General features: G+C 35.5%; 1 protein-coding gene across 13 annotated transcripts in view; it reads right to left on the reverse strand.

Annotated features, from left to right (window-relative positions):
* Window positions 1-20,877, reverse strand: part of PAN3 (poly(A) specific ribonuclease subunit PAN3) — a 122,862-nt gene that overhangs the window by 56,824 nt on the left and 45,161 nt on the right. For all 13 annotated transcript variants that reach the window (XR_006060977.1, XR_006060976.2, XM_060394475.1 and 10 more), the window contains one exon: window positions 4,321-4,468. Coding sequence is in view for 11 of the 13 variants with exons in the window: in XM_060394475.1 (XP_060250458.1) it covers window positions 4,321-4,468 (148 nt within the window). In the remaining 2 variants the exon portion in view is untranslated. The remainder of the gene's footprint in view (window positions 1-4,320; window positions 4,469-20,877) is intronic.

Below are 20,877 nucleotides of genomic sequence, written 5' to 3' on the forward strand. Positions count from 1 at the left end.
CTTAAAAATCACCGACGATTCACCATAATTTACAATAAAATACATTCACAGTCCAAAAACCTGCACCATTCTTATCTTGAAGGGATGAATATTTAAAAATGCTAAAAAGTGACTTATATCTCTTTTTCTCATTTCTAAATCAATAATGGCATTTTCAAATTCAAGAATTTCCTCTACCTCTCCCAAGTGTCCACACACAATTAAGCAGAACAAGAGATGCTCAACTGTGCATTAAACCACCCCATGATATACTAAAGAACACTACCCAGAAATATATATACATTCCTGTCAATACCTCTCTTAAAATCACCTTCAAACAAATTGTGACCAAGACTGAGGTAACTAAGTTTAAAGTCTACTACCAACTCAAAATACTCAAAGGAAAAAATCTAACAGAAAATCATTCAGCAATTAGTTCACATAATAAAAATACTTTTTCATGGCACAAAAAATTAAAGTATAAACTGTCTTCAGTATAGTCATATTTTCATTTCTAAAGGCTATTCTAAAAATGGATTGCCTAAAGCTAGTGCTCAGTGGCTCAGACCTGTCCAACTCTTTGTGACCCTATGGACCACAGCCTGTCAGGTTCTGCTGTCTATGGGATTTTCCAGGCAAGAATACCGGAGTGGGTTGCCATTTCCTCCTCCAGGGGATCTTCCTGACCCAGAGATGGAACCGGTGTCTCCTGCATCTCCTGCACTGCAAGCAGATTCTTTACCACTGAGCCATTAGGGAAGCCTAAAGCTAAACAGAAAAATTTATCTTTAAATACTACTTTAGAAGTATTCTTACTATATCATACTTGTGAAATAAAATTTTGCCAAGGGTGTATTAAACCAGTGATTCTTGACTTTGGAAGGCTGTGAACCCCCAGGAGGACAATAAATGAAAACAGAGAAAATTGCATATTTACAAATAAAAAATATGTATACAATTGTCGTTCAGTCACTAAGCTGTGTCCGACTCTTTGCAGCATACCAAGCTTTCTTGTCCTTCACTATCTCCTGGAGTTTGCTCAAACTCATGTCCATTGTGTCAATGATGCCATCCAACTATCTCATCCCCTGTCAACCCCTTCTCCTCTTGCCCTCAATCTTTCCCAGCATCAAGGTCTTTTCCAATGAGTTGGCTTTTCCCATCAGGTGGCCAAAGTATTAGAGCTTCAGTGCCAATATAACTGAAGAAGTTCTCGAAGACAATAAGTAAAGTGCCATATCCCAAATATTCTTATAATTATCTTTGTAGAAGATGCTTAGAAATGTAGCTACTGTTTTCAGGTTATATGTGCAGAAAACAACTAAACCTATAGCTCCTGCATTTCTTAAAATATAAACTGTATATACAAGTCAATGGAAACTTAACATGTGCTGCATATTTTGAACACTTTTAAATACACTTTAAATTTAATTCAATTTTAATTTAAACCTATTTTAAATTGAAATTAATTTATTGTAAACTAATTTAAATCTATTTTAATTTAAATAACTTTTGTATAAAGTTTTACTTCTTGCATTAAAACTTTTTAAAAATACAAATTATGTTTTTAAAGTGATTAAAACAAGCTTTAAAAGAACTCAATTCACTCAGGATCTACTTTTACTTTGTTCCAGGCATTATGCTTTTTGTTCCTTACAATATGAGGAAATACAAAATCTTAACATCTACTCAACTTTGCTAAATATTTTTACATTTTTTCATCAAAAAATGTATTTAAATATGTATTTTTTCATACATAATAAAAATGATATTGCTCTAGCTTATGTCTGAGTGCCAAAATATTTAAGGCTTCATATTTTTTAGTAAAACAGTAATTTGACATATTTTCAAGGATAATTTCTGGAATAGAAATTGAAGAAAAAGAGAAAATGAAACTTTATAACTGAAAATTATCACTAAGATGAGGAGGACTGAAGATCAATTAAATCACCACTAACACAGGTAAATGAACTCCTATGACCTTTCTTATGGTACAACCTAAAAGTGAAAATTCCAAGAACCTTTCTTAGACCTTGAAAAAAAATAGTATTTGAGTAAGAAGTAACGGAAAACACTGAAGGGATAAAATGTTTTGCAGAAAGTACACATTTTTTTTTCCTTTGTTCATCTTCACAGTGTTACGCCATTAACTAAAAAGAGAAAATATGAAGAAATAGTAAATGTAAAACCATCATCACTCCAGTATTTCGGGGAAATATTTTAGCCTAGTTGACTGTCATTTGATTAAAGGACAATTTTTATATAGTCAGCATGAAGAATTCAGGAATACCTTTAATAAAACATACTGACCTATTGCCAGTGGTTTCAGACAGTAATTATCAATCCTTTCATTAAAAGAAGCAGAATGACTATTTTAATGTTAGAGCTATGCAGAAGAGTTTTAAATTCATTTCATCCTAAACTGTGAAACCCAATTGGGACCAATGAAACACCTACCTACATACAAATTAATACCAACTGGAAAGCTTAAACAGTATCACAGCACTATAATTAAATGTTTTCAATATCCAAAATTCCCTTTGACATTTTACATTCATCCAATACTTTAAAAGCCTAACTTTTAGATTAAATTAGCCTGATCAAAGATGTGAACAAAATGTTTACTTATTAAACAAGGGAAGAGGTGCTGTTAGGTCAAAATAAATTGGCACTTAATTAAGAAAGCCAAAGTTTTCTGAGTGGCATATGGATTCCATGGCCATGGGTGTTTTATAAACACTGCTCAGATGTCTGGAGAACCTCTAGGAAATCTTAGCTGTACTGCTGACATGCAGCCTGTGCTCATGCAAACAGTGCAGACACACCTCAATGGGAGGCAAATCACAGGAGCATATTACTTACAAGTAACACTTTAAGGCTACCAGGGGTATTCAATTCTGACACTGCTCTCTAAGGAAAAAGGGAAAAGGTTTACAATTTTACCTGAATCTGAAAAGAGCCAAAGTAGAAGAAAAGGTAAAAAGGCATAAGCAAGGAGGAAGGAGTTGCAAGGTATATCTCAAAGCCCTGCAAACAAAACTACCTTTAAAGTCTCACCAGAGGGGGATACAATTCTTAGCTTACATTTAGTTAATAAAATGATCAAACGCTCATTGGGGGGGAAAAAGATGAGTAGGAAATGCGTGGGGAGGGAGGGAAGGAGTAATAGAGGGAGAGGTGAGGGGAAGGAGGTGTTGACAAAATCCTTGGCAACACAAGGTTACTAAGCCTCTGAATACACTTGACGCTTAACACACTAAACCTGTTCCATAAAGTAACCATTATTTTCTTTCATTCTTACTCCAAAAACAGTCCTTGATTTCAGTATCAGTATCAAAGCCAATCATTTAGCACCACTGCTGATTAGATTAAGACCTGGAGACAGGACTAGTTCCAAGCTAATCCAGATGGATCTTTTGGCTTCATTTAGCATGTAGTATTTTACTTTGTTTCTGGTTTTGCTTTTTAACATTCAAGACTAAGTCATCAACGGATGATTATCTGTTAAAGGTTCTAGAAACATCATCTGACTGGGCAGCTCAACCACTGAACAGACTTTATATAACCCACTCAGCACTTACTATGAATTCAATATACCTTACTTTTCAAATTAAGGTTCACAGCAATAGGAATGGGTAACGCTAATTATCTAAGAAAATTTCCATATTTTTATAGGACTGTTTATGCTAGGAAGCAGAATGCAAAATCTGCATGAATTTTTAGATAAAAGAGAGGACCTTCTAAGAAAATAGGGCTACTCTGAACTATGCCTCAGGACCCCTGATGTACAAGTGCACTTCTTCAAATTCCTCTGCTGCCATTTGGGGTAAACTTGGAATAAAGTGTTGAGATGACCCCTAACCCTTCACACTGCTTTCCTGCCACTGTTTATAATACTTTACTACTACTACAGATTTATAATCAAACACCCAAAACGTAATACATCTAAACTTTAATTTAGAATGATATAGATTATTCTTTTAGAAAATTTCAAAAGGAGGACCTTGAAGCACAACAATATTCAAGTTTTGATGCTCTTATTCAAGTTTCTGAGTGAAATAGCATTAGCATGCTAATAAAAAAAGGAAATATTATGATCTGGATATTTGTTCCTCAATAACCACTTTCTCCTTTAAATTTACTTTTGTGCTTTTAAAGTTATATTTAACTTTTATTCATTAAATTTAAACTCTGCTTTAAAATTTTTAACTACACACTTGGTCTATGGTACCAAAACATAGAACATAAAATGAATAATGTTTTCAGGTCTGATAAACTAACAGCAAATGGTGCTTAGAGATTTGCTACCTGGAACTCACTGTAAACAGTTACTCAACTTACCTGGTGCTAATCCGGCAGCAGCAGGAGTCCCCATGGATGGGTGAGAGAACACTTGAGAGAAGGCAGACGCATGTGACTGGGACGTGTTACTCAGCCTGGAGGTTGATCCTCCTTTGGGAATAAACTCACTTGCAGTAGGATTTGGTGTCTATTTGAAAATTAAATATAATAAGTTAACACATTTTAAGCCCAAAAAAAGACACTGAATTTACTAGGTATTATTCCACAGCACTCTATTTACCAAGTAAAATATTTTACTGAAAGGATTTCCAAGGCTTTTTAGTTTCCACATTTTGGACTGGGATAATTAAATTTCTGGAAGAAAAATTTTCCATCAAATTTGAAGGTTTTAATCATTTCACTTGGGGAATTTAACTTTGAAACAAGAAAATCTGCCTTTATTGTCAAATATACATCATTATCCAACCATCCTAATACTACATTTTAGAAAACTGGGAAGTTAAAACTACCTCAAAACTGAGCAAAAAGTTTCAAATTTAATATCTTTAAACCACTTCTACCAGGATAAAGGTCAAAACTGCCTTTATTCCGAAATTAATCACTTCCTCCTTTATAAGCACTTAAGACATCTCCCCAATAATATGGTGCCACTAGTTAAGTAACAGTAAAAATGGGAAAAACACTTGACTATAAGGCAAACGTGAGAGGAATCAAGATATAAGAAAAACATAATAGAGGCCCCAATATCTGCAAGGTATGGCATGTAACTTCCGCTTTATTAAAAATATTTTACAATGAGATTACATGAGAAAACTTTTCTCCCAGTTGTACAAAGGCACACTATATCTAGTTAAGTGGCGTGGTGCCTTTGGCATTAAAAACTACTAGCACATTATGAAACTGTAACTCAAATCCATAAATGGTCTGTATTTCATCCATCTGAAACAAATGAATATCCTAAATAGTTTTCAGAAATAGCGATCCACATGTTTAAGTACAATGAAGATTCAATGATCATCGACATATTGATATTTGAATTCAACTTCCAAAAGAGTTAACCAAAGAGATAACTTAGTATGTTCATACTTCAGCCCGCATTTTTAGTGTGTATACACACACACACACATATATAAATACACACACATATATACAAACTAAATTTAAAACACACTGAATCACCATGAAAAAAATTAATCACTTAAAATATTTCAGAATTGATCATTAGAATGGAAAAACGTATTTCCATAGAAGGCATAAAATAAAAAGATGGACTAATCACTATACAATCCAAGGACAACTTCCTTATCTGAAATGAGTGACATTTAAAATTGCCAAGAGAGTTCAAAATACCAGATTTGGAAAACAGCAAGTCTACAAGGCTAACTTCATTGTAAACTCTAAAGCAAATGTTATTTTACTAGTTATATTCCAGCAAAAATTAAATACAAAGTGACAAAGTACAGAAAAAATGCTAACTTTTTATTAAAATATACTAGATAGAGCCAGACACGACTGAAGCGATTTAGCAGCAGCAGCAGATACAGAGAACTTCTTTTACCGCCTTATCTAAAATGTGAAATTGTGAAGAAAAAGAATCCGAACTGAATCAAAATATATTTTCCAAAGGAAAAAAAAAGTCCTCTCCTGTCAGTTATGTCTATTTTAAAATCTTCCAAATGCTCAAGTTTTCAAAAACACTGGCATCTTCTTTAAAAGTGTGGCCAATGAGCCCATGCATTTTATTGACGTAGTAATCCCTAGATATAAATGGTTATTAACAGGATCACTTCAGAACTAAATTAGTGTGCACCAGTGAGTGCTAAAACTATTTTAGAAGAAGAAAGTAAAAAAATCAATCAGGTCACTTGGTTACAAGAGCTCAAAACGCCTAGGAGAGATGGGGATTTGAGGATTACAAAATTACTAGGAAACGGTAAATTTAGATAAAGAAATTTAAAGCTAATCTAATCCTGACACACAGAGATTATCTAGTTTCCATTTCATTCATACCTTATGTTTACCATGAACAGGAGTCTAATTACAAAGCTGAGTTTCTATAAATCAAATCTATTTTAAATTCATCTGAAAGACTATTTTTAAGGGATCCTATAAAGGAGAAAAAGGAGGGGAGTCTGTTTTACTTTCTCCAAATAAATTATATATGAAATGTCATTATAACAAATTATAGAGGGCCTTCAAATGTATTACAATAGAGATTATTAAAATTAACTATGAAAATTTATACTAAACTGCAACTTTTAGGGATTCAACAACCAAAGATCCAAAAAACTCACCTGCAGTGAATTTTACTCTAAAAGTAAAAAGAAGGACCTAAAGACCTCCCTCCTTTTTTTCCCTGATTTAAGATGGCAAGGCATTTATTTCTCTTGGGTAGGTGGTTTTCGAGTTTATTTCAGATGAGTTTATTTGAGATGTGAGAAAAGGTTAAAGGATTTAAATGGCAGAAAAAGAATTACACAGTAGGTGTTAACACACACCAAAAAAACACAAAATCTAGGAATAAGAACAGAGCTACTATTATTAACAGATAATACAAATTCCTCTAGCCAGATTAGAAAACTATCAAAAATACTTAATGAGAAATTACTGTATCAAGGAGAATACTTTTTCATGATAAAATTAGTTAAAATAATAAGTGCAATAAAAAGATGCATTCTTAAAACCACTTTAATATAACTGGTTTATAACAGAAATAAGTTTTATAAAATACCAAAATAGCATAGGCACACACCTTTAACATATTAAAAAGAATACTTTTTTAGAGCTAAGGCAAAACTGGTAACTAAAACTAGTATCTTGTTAAAATGTAATCTCTGTTAACCAGAAAATAAGCAATTTATCTCAGCTTTAGGAAGTGAAGGTTATATGCAAAAGAAGACTCAAGGACTTGGGTTATATAAATTTGTCTAACTTCAACAACACTAAAGAGAATGGAATAAATGCAAAGCGTAATAGTGGGGAAAAAAATCAAGGTTTTATTATTCCTGCCCTATGATTTAGACAAGCCTGTCATAACTCTCCAAACGTGCTCCTATTATATTAAACTTGTGGGTTTTCTAACATATATTTCCATTCATAATTTATAATTTCTATTCATATTTTAAATCCTAATTTTCATTCATATCTTACACAGCTCTAAGTGTACATTTGAGGAGGAAAAAAATCAATGTTTATATAAGTCAAATAGCAAACATTCACACGGTGAGAATTTATCAATAGAGTTTTGGGTTCTCACACACTTAAATTTACACTGCAACTGTCACACCCAAAACAACCAAGTGCATTTAGTGAATTCTTCAAACTGGGACCACCCCCAACATCTGGATATGACCCCTGCCTATACTCTCCAGACAGAAGTATACGAAGAGGCCTGACCTTTAGCTTGAAAAGCACTGTCGTAGTTATTAGCATTATATATATTTTAAATGAAATAATAATTAACGCTTCAATTCACAGATCCCAACCAAAATGATAGAATATGTCTTATTTCACAAATGACGGATAAAGTTATTTTTTTTAACAAATGAAGCAATTCTTTTTTTAATTTGGCTGTGCCAAGTCCTAGTTGTGGAATGTGAACTCTGGGTTGCAGCATCCGAACCCTAGGGTGTGGCATACAAACTCTTGGTTGTAGCATGTGGGATCTAGTTCCCTGACCAGGGATTAACCCAGTCCTCCTGCATTGGGAGCTCAGAATCTTAACCACTGGATCACCAGGGAAGTCCCACAAATGAAGTAACTTTTGGATGATGTTTCTAGTTTATAAGTTTATGCTTTCCTACTATCATATTATTTCATGGAAACTGTTCCTTTTAAAGTATAATTCAGTATTTAATAGTCTGTTGCACTCCACTACAAACAAGAGTACTTACTAAGAACACAATAAATTAGTCCCATGAATTAAGAGACTAATTTAATAAACAGTACAACAATAAAAAGTTCAGCCATTGATTTTTTTTATTAGAATGACAGGAAGAGGTTTATACTGAATAAAAACACAACATAAAATATCACTTAATATTTCACTGCAAACCTGCCAAAAGATCTGTTGAAAAAAGAAAGTTGTCTTAAGGTGATGTGATGAATGATTGAGAAATCACCACTATTTCTGAATACGGTCAGGCTTTTTAAAAACACAATAAACTCGTAAAACTGTAAAATGCCTTCCACAGTGCTGCTCCTTGTAATGAGCTCCATTTGCTTTACCACTTATTGGCTTCATAAGCTCCTCTCAGTAATCTTTCTGCTCTCCGAATGAAATATAAATGAACTGGTTAAAGTTTCTTAACAGCTTTATTTAGATATAATCGACACAGAATAAATCACACATATTTCAGGGTAAACTCTGTTAACTCTCAACATAGGTGGACCACCATGTCAACAGCTTTATTTAGATATAATCAACATAGAATAAATCACACATATTTCAGGGTAAACTCTGTTATAGGTGGACCACCATTACCTAAATCAAGGAGGACTACATCCATCATGCCCAAAAGTTCCCATAAGTCTGTATGAAACCGATCCCTCCTGCTCCTCTCTGCTCTGCTGCTCTGGACTCCAGGGAACCTCTGATAAGCTTTTTGTCACTATAGCTTTTTGTCTGTATGTTCTGGAATTTAGTATGAATGAATCTTACATATGTACATATGTACTCGGTTTTTTACTACCTTCTTTCACTTTGCATCATTAAGGTTCATCCTTTTTATGCTTTCTTTGGATTTAATTTGTTCTCCTCTTTCTAGTTTCTTAAGCTGAGATCACTCTTTCTAGAACCTTTCCAACACAGGCATTTAGTGCTATAAATTTCCCTCCCATTACTGCTTCAGTGACATTCCACACCAGGTGGCATGTTTTTATTTTCATTCAATTCAAAACACTTTAAAATTTCCCTTCCTAATTCTTCTTTGACACATGTCAAAGAAGTGTGTTATTCAGTCTCTGGATACTTGAAGATTCTCCAAAGATCTGTTGGTCGTGGTGGTGGTTTAGTCACAAAATCGTGTCCAACTCTTGGGACCCCATGGACGGTAGCCCACCAGGCTCCTCTGTCCATGAGGTTCTCCAGGCAAGAATACTGGAGTGGATTGCCATTTCCTTCACCAGGGGATCTTCCTGACCCAGGAAATGAACCCAGGTCTCCTGCATTGCAGGCAGATTCTTTCCCAACTGAGCTATAAGGAAAGCCCCCAAAGGTCTGTAACTTGCTTCTAATTTAATTCTACTGTGGTCAGAGAACACACTGGCACGACCTGAACCCTTTAGAATTCACTGAGATTTGTTCCAACTGGTTGTTCTATCTTGGTCAACATACTGTGGTCACCTGAAAAGAATATTCATCATGCTGTTGCTGCACAGAGCACCCTACAAATAAACTAATAGAGTTGTCCAAGTGTCCCATTTTCTTCCTCATTTTCTTCCTCTTCCATTATTGACAGAGAACTGAAGTCTCTACCATTATCTATTACAGATTTGACAGCACACATACGTAACCTACCACTGCCTATCTTAGTCCGCTAGGGCCACAACAGAATAGCACACACTGAGCGGCCTGAACAACAGAAACTTATCTTCCCACAATTCTAGAAAACGAGTGTCCAAGATGAAGGAGCCAAGAGGGTCGGTTTCTCCTGAGGCCACTCTGCTTGGCTTTCAGAAAGCCATCCTTTCACGTGTCCTCACTGCGACAAGTGTTTCCTGTGTGTGTGTGAAAGCCTGGTACTTCTGCATCTACTTACAAGAACACCAATCATACTAGATTGCGGCCCATCCCTACAACCACATTTAATCTTACTTAAATCTTTTAAAGTCCATTTCCAAATACTGTCACATTAAGAGAACTTTAAAAAAAAGAGTGAGGGCTTAAACATGAGAATTGGGGAAGACATGATTCTGTAGATAACAACTACTTAACACTTCTGAGTTTTAAACTACTTCAGATATAGTATAACATGGTAACAATATTAAACTTCCACTTCTCCCCTCCCAGACTCTGCTATAATCATCATGTATTTTACTTCTACATATGCCATAAACCCTACAGTACACTATTACCATTTTTGCTTTCAATGGTCAATTATCTTTCAAAGAGACTTACAGAATAAGGGGCAAGTTCCTTACGTTTACTTATGTAGTTACTATTTCCAGTTCTCTTCATTTCTTTGTACAGATCCAGATTGCACAGAGTATTTTCTTCCTTCTATCCAAAGTACTGGGTTGGAGAATAAAGTCATTTGAGATGTTCCATAAAAGGAAAAACTGAGTGAACTTTTTGGCCAACCCAATACTTTAATGTCTACTAAAGTACACATCTATTGCTGGTGAATCTTTTCAACTCTTGCATGTTTAAAAAGGTACTTACTTTACTTTTTAAGAAATTGTAATTTTGAAGTAATTCCATCTTTCCCCAAAGATATCATCCTACACAACCAGAGTGTACTTTCAAAATCATAAAATTAACAATGTGTAACTGTGGAAAGTGTAACTAAACTGCACATTTTATTCAAAATTTCACATGTCTTTAGATGCACTCATGGGATTGCACTCTCATATTTTTCCCAGGAATAGAATTCTAAGTTGACATTTTTTAATCTTCCTGTATTTTAATTGCTCCACTGTCTTATGGCTCACATTGTTTCCAAATATGCTGTTATTTCTATCTTAATCCTCAAAAATGAGTATCTTTTCCCCACTGGCTGCTTATTTGGTGTGCCTTAGTGCAGTTTCCCGTCTCCCATGTTTGTTTTGTGCCTGTGTCCACTGAGCTCATGGATCCGTAGGCTTACCATTTTCATCCAATTTGGAAAATATCTGCCCACCAGTCCTTTTTTTACTTTGGGCCCACTATTTCTCAAAGTATCTTTTCTGCATGCGCTATCCTGCTTCAGGGAGTAAAAAAAGTGTGTCAGGCCTCATGTTCTCCCATGGCTTTTTCTCTGTTTTTTTGGGCAGTTTCTAGTACTATGTCTTTCAGTTCACTAATCTTTTCTTATATAATATCCAATCTGTCATTAATTACATCAAATATATTTTCATTTCAGATACTGTAGTTTTTAACTTTAGAAGTATGATTTAAATTTTTTTTAATGTTTTTCATGTCTGTACTAACATGTTTAATCTTTTCCCCAGTTTCCTGAACACATGGAATATAGTTATAAAATTCTTTTGATGTACTTATAAACTTTTATGTATTATGATTTTGATTTCTCAAATTTTGTTGTGCTTTCTACTAAACAGATAAATTATTTCACAACCATCCTTTTGATAATGCAGGTTATCTTTGAAGCATCAAGTCATGGAGCCTATTCTACATCCTAAATATTTCTCAAATTCAACTTCATCCACCCATATCACTGTCAGAACCCCAGTCTAGGCCACCATCATTCCAATGAACCAACCTGACTCCAATCTTGCTCAATTCCAGTTCATTTTCTACTTTCAGCCAGGATAAAAGAAGTATAGAAAAGCAGAAAAAGAAAAGAAGAGGGGGGAAACGAAGGAAAAATGGGAAGAAAGAAAGAGAAGGAAAGTTTTATTAATAACTTAACTGCTGAAATCCCATCAGGCTGATCAGGTAAAGACTCCACAATCTTTGACTGAATTAAATCATTAAAAGAGAAACTGAGATTAAAATGTTGATATTAATCTCAGCCATATCTACTTTTCTCAAGAACCTATGAAACTCCAGGAGATAGTGAAGGACAGACAGGGAAGCCTGGCATACTGCAGTCCGTGGGGTCGGAAAGAGTCAGACACAACTTGGCAACTGAACATCATCGTCATGATTCCAATTGCCCATCTTTACTATTCTTCCCTCCTTAGCGTGACAAAGGAGCCCAAGTGCAACTAATTCAAAAGATTAATGCCTAAGGTAGAAGGGAGTGTATGTGTGTGTTGCAGGGCACAGAACAATGAATTAGGTGGAAAGGTAGAAGAGGGGATACTCATGAAGAGAGCAAAAGGCAAAAATAGGCAAGAATTTTGCCTTGATAAAATTATCTAAAAGGTATAAAAAGATGAGACCTATAGACATAAAGAGTAGCACTATTCAGAGATATTTTTACCTGTCTTCAGTGTTCATAAATAACACAGGAGAAAGAGGAACAGGGTGAGACAGAAAGGAGAAGTCAAATGGCTAATCCATGTTCACGTTTCTACACTTTTTTTTTTTTTGCCCTTAATGGGTTATTCCTCCATATTTCAAGCATATCCAAATATGGTCAATTTAAAATTTATCAAAATAAACTCAACTTCTGGGTGATTCAGAAACTGATCTACTTAAGAAGAGTCAAGTTGCATCTTTTAAGTTAGAATTTAACATATAACACTACTACTATTGTGAAAAATAATCTAGCGTCACAATTTACAAATTTCCTGAAGGAAACTGGGCCTCTGATAAAAGACCTCAATAGAGGAAATATGATCTTCTAAATAAGTCAGATTCAAATTGGTGGGGACAGTGAAGGACAGTTGGTTACTAGTGGCTCCAAGAAATTCACACCATTCTTCTTTTAAGTTCTCTTACTAATAATTTGACTAGCTTAAGGGGAAAGTTGCTAAAGAATCTGCCTGCAATGCAGGAGACCTGGGTTAAACTCCTGGGTCGAGAAGATCCCCCGGAGAAAGAAATGGCAACCCACTCTAGTATTCTTGCCTGGAGAATTCCATGGACAGAGAAGCCTGGCAGACTACAGCCCATGCGGTCGCAAAGAGTCGGACACGACTTAGCGACTAAACCACCTCCACCACCAAGGGGAAAGTAGCAGGTGTATGTCAGAACCTCAACTAGTAATAAGCCTTATGTATGAGGGAGTTAAATAAAAAAATTTCCATGAATCAGCTTACAGTCATTCTCCCTATGTAAGAGTGTGAAACTACAGGCACATAGGTTTCCAAAGGGGCTCATCAGTTCATCTTTCACAATGTCTGTCAGAAATGGTTAACACTGTTCCTGAGAATAGTTTGATACTATGAGTCAAAATAAAACACAAACATACTCTGACCTAGTATTCCCACATCTAGGAATTTAGGCAAAGGAAAAAAAATCACACAAACAGAAAAGATTCCAGTTAACACATTTTAAAAAATGATTTTGAAAAGGGGGTGGGGGGAGGTATAACTAAAATATCTCTCAAAAAATGATCTAATTATGTACATTATGATACATATGGATTATGTTACCCATGTGTGCAACCATTAAAAGTCATAGGAAGTGATACATTTTTATTCACCATGAAAAGAAGCCCATACCACTATTGAGAAAAGCTAAATAAAATTAGGCTACAATATAGCAATTATGCTAAGTTGCTATTTGTAAAATGGTACACATATGCCTAAGAGAAAGGGCACAGGAGGGTGAAGGAAGGGAGGATTTTTCTATGTGCATGGGAACAGGTGTATAAAAGGATTCTAACAATAAATGTTCACTAAAATGATAAAAGAGATTGTATCTCTAGGTGGTGAGGCAACGGGACATTTTTGCTTCCTCTTTTGTACTTCTCTGTAGTATCTTAAGTTTTTTCAATAAGCATATATAATTTTTACAAAAACGTTTTAAGAAAGTTTAAGAGTTATAAATTATGAAGCCACATATACCATTTCCTTTTCTTTACATATCATCTCTGAATCTTCAGAATTCACAGAGAATATGCAATATTCAAATTGAGACCAGGGGAACCAACAGATATAAAAAAGTAAAATCTTCATCTGGAGGACAGAAGGCATTTAAAGACAAAAATGAATGAAACGTTCCTCTTCCATTACATCACTTACTCATCAAATTCTCCAATGATAGTGATCATTAATCAACACAGAGGCATTCTCAATATTCTACCTAGTTAATTCTTAATACTACTCTTCCTGTTTGTCAACTGTCTCAATAAAGTTGGAAAAAAACAGCATTCTCCCCTAAAAGAGACAAAAATGTCCACTTGGGTCAGTTAATGAGTAGTCCAGAAGAGAGTGAGACCATCACCACATTCCATGGAGGCAGTAATTACTCTACACAGCTATAACCATCTTGTGCACCTACGTACATCTTCTATCTAGGACTCTGTAACAGGAAAATCCGTCACGTTTCATAGTAAGATTTACTTAAGAGGGATTCTCTCTAACCAAGAATCCTGCCATATTTAATAACAAAATTTAACATATATTAATATTTAAAGACTTTTCAGAGACTTTTCCGTAATAGTATTTTATGTCATGAAACTATATACTTATCTCACCAGATAATCTTTAATCCAGGTTAATTCATTCAGTCAGCTGAATAATAAAAGACACTTGACACTGTGCTGGGCACTGTACGAGGCACTGTAGAAAACAAAGTACCTGAAATATAGGCACTATGTTCTAGAAGTTCACAGGCTGGCATTTCACAGGTATAGAATATACCCAGAACCCAACACTCACAAGAGCTCAGAACATCCATGTATCTAAAAAGACACTAAGTACCTACAAAATGCCATTCACTGCTAGCCTGTAAGTTACACATACACTAATGACCATGATGTGAAGTGCTATGCAAAAGAGCACAAATGCTTCATGCTGTCTAATTAGGTCCTAAGACCATACGTTTCAGTCGAATCTTAAAAGATAAGTTTGTTGAGTTAAGCCAGCGGGCATACACAGAAAGCAGAGAGCATGTTCGAAGGCAGAGGTGGGAAGCGCATGCTTCTCTCCATGGCACCGCAACCAGTTCAGGAGGTCTGCAGGGATGACCTACCTTTCTGAGAGATTCTGATTGGACAAGAAACAAGATCAGATAGTCACCCAGGTAGTGCTTTGAAAGAAAAGACCAGAATCAGGAAACCAAGTAAGAGATTACAACAGTAACAGTCCAGGTAAGAGGTGAAAGTAAGCCTAAACTGTACCGTGGCGACACTAACAGGGAAGAGAATTTCAAAGCACCACAATCAACAGACCTTAGTTGCCAAAGAAAGTGGGAGGTATGAAGAGAGAAGAATCGAGGAGAGCTCACAAATTAGACAACTGGGTGATACCAACAATCAAGACAGAGCAGACCGTGTGTATACATGTGTGTGAGTGCAAGAACAGGTATGAAGGAAAAGATTAAAAAGTATTCAATTTAGACTCAGTGACTGTTCAGTGTTACACTATAGAGATGAGGATGTTCAGAAGCAGCTAATAGTCACAGTAAGTGCAGAGGACTGACAGGATACACACATACACATCCATGAGTCAGGTGTGACGGAGGCACTGGAGATCGCCATGTGCAGAGACAGGAAGAGGGTCAAGAAAAGAAAGACAGAGCCCGGGAGAACTCCTGAGGGCATGGCAAAGGATACGAGGTCCCTGGAAGCCACTAATAAAGGACAGTCTCAGAGTGGAGACAATGACAGTTGCAAGGAAAGAGAATGAATGACAATGTCAGATGTGGCAGAGGTCAAGTAAGTGCTGTTACTTTTGGTCACTATATACACATCAAAAAAGTGTCTCAATAGTGATAAAAGGGAAAGACAAAACACTGAGAATTAAGGGATGAATGCAAGGTGAAAAAGTAACAGCAGTAAGTAGGAAGCAGCTCTCAAACTCTTGGAAAAGGCAAAGGCACCCCATTCCAGGACTCTTGCCTGGAAAATCTCATGGATAGAGGAGCCTTGTGGGCTGCAGTTCATGGGGTTGCTAGGAGTTGGACACGACTGAGCGACTTCACTTTCACTTTTCACTCTGATGCATTGGAGAAGAAAATGGCAACCCACTCCAGGGTTCTTGCCTGGAGAATCCCAGGGACAGCAGAGCCTGGTGGACTGCCATCTATAGGCTCACACAGAGTCGGACACAACTTAAGCGACTTAGCAGCAGCAGCAGCTCTCAAACTCTATCACACAGTTTCCCAAACGTACTGACAACAGAGTATTTCCTCATGTAGCATTCCTTGGTCCTGGAAGACCAAGCTGGGAAGAAATCAATGTCAAGAAATCACTGTCTAAAACTGAACAGGGATAAATAATGAAATAAAGTGCTAAGGGGGCTAAAGACAGTTTCTGAAGGATACAGTCAAGGAACACTTGTTTCTCTATAACAAAAGGGAAAATTGTAAGAAAGGGTATAAGTGAAAGTGTTTTCCGTAGGTAGAAAGCCATATGAAGCAATTCACTCTCAACGACCTCTTTTTTCCCTTCTCTGAAGAACACAAGTCATTTATTCAAAAGTGATAGAGAGGATGAATGGGTGTGAGGTGAATGATAAAGGTTTAGAATAGCAGCTGAAGAGAAGAAGAGGAAAAAAGAAGAGGATCTGGGATGGGCTGTGGGTCAGAAAGCAGAACATATACAGTCATGTCATTTCAGCTGTCCCACAGTTCTATAACTTTTCAAAGTCCTGAGGAATCCTGATTAGCTAGACTGAAGCCTCGCTCTTATAAATCCCAATCCACTCCATCTAAAGCCCAAAGAATCCCATTTCCTGGGCATGAGACTAGAAATCTCCTGAAATAACATCAAACTCAGTAACTAAAGATTGAAGCACATGCAGTGAGTTGCCAAACCTCCCTGGGTTGTAAAAGCATCAGTAACAAGCAACTAGAACTCACAGTAGAACTTCAGGGCCAAGAGATTTTAATGTGAGCATTCTTACAAACTAAATACAAGAAATAAATACCATTCAATCTGACCACAAGGGGAAAAACACCATCAAAATAAACACTGACAAGTATGAATCTACTAACACACCCAACAGTCCCACAGTTTTCATTCATTTCCATCACTTCAGGGGTAAAGTTAAAATAACAATATTAATAATCTTTGATTCATAACTCCACTATTTCCAAAAGTCAAAGACAAAATGAGTATGACTTTATGTAACACATCATTACTTTTAGGTAAATCTTAGCATGCAATACCCTGAGAAGTTGATAAAACCACGCCTTTCCCATCCTTTCATTCAAGTTGACATCTAATAACATAAAGGCTGGGAACACACTATTACCCTTCAAAAAAGCATTTTTAAAGGAATTACTTTAACTATTCAAGTGTATCAGCATCAAAATGAGAGCTCCTAAAAGACACAATGTCACACCCTCTTTCCATATGTACCATAAGGCCATACACATCTGAATATAAATGACAAATACCACCATAAATAAATAGAAACAAACACCAAATTTAGAGTGATGAGGTCAAATTGGAGGAATGAACACTTATTTAATATCTAGTATACAAACAATAGATTCAAACAGAAATTTGAATCCTCACAACAATTCTGTAAGGTAAGTGATAAAATATTTCAGTCCTGAACAATGGCCTTTGAACTGTGTAATCATAGTGCAAATGAAAAAAATCTCGATTTCACATACAGATTGGTCAGGCAGAGGAATGGGCAATCACCCTGGACAGAGACTAAAGAAAGATGACAGTGAATTTGCACTTCAGTGAAATAAACAACTGCTGATGCCAAGTCTCGGGTGACCCTCCATCTACAACACCTGTTTGGTATTCAAGCTGAGGCCATAAGAAAAACACAAAACAGAGCTTTGTCACTTAACAACACTGTCAAGAAGTAAGACTACTACCAGGTTGGAAGACTGAAAAATATCATGAATATACCAATAATGTTAAATTTTTAATTAAAAAAAAAAGATCCTCTAAGATAGTAAAAGAAATCATCACCCTATGTTTTAAATCAATTATGATAATTAAACAATAGTAACATATGGTGGCTATAAATCCCAGACAACCTATGATCAATTTTTAAAAATACATAAAATTCTCAAACTACTACAAATTTCACATATTGCCTAAGAAAGGAAAATTAAATGTGACATTTAAAAACAAACAGAATACCTTAAGGGTACAAAAATAAACATATGCCTAATCACACATAATTCAGTTGGAAAAGACAAACAGGTGAAGAAGTTTAAAACAGAATGAAATAGCAGTTAAATAACATGAAGTACTGCTGAGAACAGTTAAAAAAAATTTTTTTAACGTGTTTGAGCAAGTATTTACAAAAAAGGTAGCATTTGAGATACTCTCAAAGGAAAAGGGAGGAAAAGTTTTTTTAGGCTCAACTAACGGCAATACAGAGATAAAAAGGAACTGAGAACTGGCTGTATATTTTGTATTATTATGAGGTATGAAAGATTTCATATGATTAGAATTTTAGTGTATGTGGACAGTAAAGAGAGAGACCCCTAGAAAGACAGAATAGATCCTGAAGGGATTTTTAAAAATTATCCAGAAAATACACTGAGGGTATTAAGCTATGTTAGCTGTGTTAAAGTTAAAAAAAAAAAAAAGAAGGCAAGGAAGAAAAAGATACTGTGGAACTTCAAGGAATGGGGATTACAGGCAGACAACATAGCAGGAAAATAACAAGACTTAAAATTCAATAGATCTGGGCGAGAATCCCAGCTTTATCACTTACAATAAAAACAATAAGCCTTTTCTAAATTGCAATTTACATATTTTTTAAATGGGGGATAATATGTCATTATTGTGGTAAAGCCTTAATATGATGGTAAATGTAAATTGTCCAATGTATCATCTTTCAATTAATGGGTAGTCAAACCTCAGGAGTCTCCTCATAATAAATGGTAGAAATGGGAAATGACAGGGTAGAAATGAAGCTATGTACTCTCAATGACTAGGATGATGATAAAGTCACTGACTCAAGAAGGACTATAAAGAGAATATAAAGCAGCAGTATATGTGAAGAAGAAAAAAACATACTCGGTTTTAGGCAGGCCAAATCTTCAGTGACAGAGGGGTACACCTCTATATGCAAAGACACCAGAAGGCACCAAGATGTGGGTCTTGAACCGAGAAGTCCAGTTATAATACAAATAAAAATTTAAGAATCTTAGACATACAGGGCAGAGCAAAGAACAAATGAGCCGAGAACAGGAGCTCATAAGGAGCAGGGATGAAAGAGAGTCAAGCATGCACAAGGGAAAGAGATTTAAATGAAAAGGTGGCCTGCAGTACAAAGTACTGGGTGAGACCGCTCGGTGTGATGATTAAGGAGACCTCTGAAACTCTGAGGGTATCTTGATGCTTTCTGGTATCTTTGCATATAGATGTATATCCCTCTGTCACTGAAGATCTGGCCTGCCTACAACAGAGTATTTTTCTCTTCTACACATATAAAAATTTCTGGCAAAATTTTGATCACACCAAACTATAATCACAGAAGGAATAAATGGGTTTTAAAGAAATCAGAGAAAAGACTAGACTCTATTTCAACTCCACAGAAGCAGTAGTGGAGATCAGATAGATATTATCAACATTTCAAATAGCAATGTGAAAAATAAATATAGCCTCCATCATAGCTACCTATTAGCTACCTCCACAGTGTAAGAAATTTTCAGTTTCTTTGATCCCCTAGTTAGTATAATCTGTATTTTAGAATAATCACTGTTTCACAAATGTCCTGTGTTCAGTAGAGTCTTTCATATCACAAGATTCCTGGTAGAAAATAAAAGATATAAGTAGCAAAAGGCTGGAAAATCACAGGACTCGCACTGGAGAACAAATGCAATTATGAATGATCCAGGTAGAAACTTTCAGAGGAAGTTTTTGTTGTCACTTTAGGTTTTTGTTTGATTTGGGGTTTGGTTTGGTTTTTTGTTTTGTTTTCAGAAGTAAAAAAAAAACTTATTTTTCCAAAATTTGTCTTCCAAAAAGATGTTGGGTCAAGATTAAGAAATCAATGTAAAGAAATATCTAAAGTTCCAGAAAGAAAGGCAGTGAGGTGAACTGTCACCGAGAAAAAAAGACGAATCATGAGGGAAAAAAGACCGACCTTACAAATACGGGAGAGTCACACATGAGCTACATTCCGTGCCTACACGCAGTAGAGCTAGAACTATGTTACACAAATGCGAGGAGATTCTGAAGCCTGACACACATGGCTTCAAGTTTCTGCTTCTCCACTGACCATAGTTTAACCTTAATATTACTTAGCTTCTCTAAAAATGTTTCTTAACAGTAACAACTGTCTAATAAGAGACCAAAAGAGACAAAATATGTAAGGAGCTTAGTGCAGTGTCTGGCACAAGGTAACCATTTAAGAAACACAACTATAATTCTAAAATAAAATACAGATAAATATTTTTCTGACCTTAGCACTGGAAGACTTAAACTTTGAAAGAAAGGAAACAAATGAAACAGGGAAGATGAATATATCTATACTTTAAAGATTTTTATATGTGAAAAATCTAAACTACCTAAAAGTAAACAAACATACAAAATTAAAAAGAATCCACATAGAACTGATTTATGTAAGCTACTTTTCTTATAGAACAAAAAAGATAAAGACTCCAATGGAAAAGAAAACTTCACTGACATACTCTTTGCTCTGAATAAACAGTACCAGGTACCCAATCTAGGAACGCACAAAGACAGTAATGGACACCACGTGACTAATACTGTAAGGTACCACTGTCCCTCCAACATCAGACTAAGCTAATACAGCACTCCTTATGTCCCTTAAAAGTGGAAAAAAAAGAAAAGAAAAAGAACTATTTTAACTATTTGAAGCGCAAAGTACTATTAGTATTTGAAGTATTAGATTCAGATAACATCAATTCAGTCTTTAACACACTGAATGCAAATC

This window comes from Ovis aries, chromosome 10 (assembly GCF_016772045.2).
Source record: "Ovis aries strain OAR_USU_Benz2616 breed Rambouillet chromosome 10, ARS-UI_Ramb_v3.0, whole genome shotgun sequence".
In the NCBI taxonomy this organism is placed as follows: domain Eukaryota; kingdom Metazoa; phylum Chordata; class Mammalia; order Artiodactyla; family Bovidae; genus Ovis; species Ovis aries.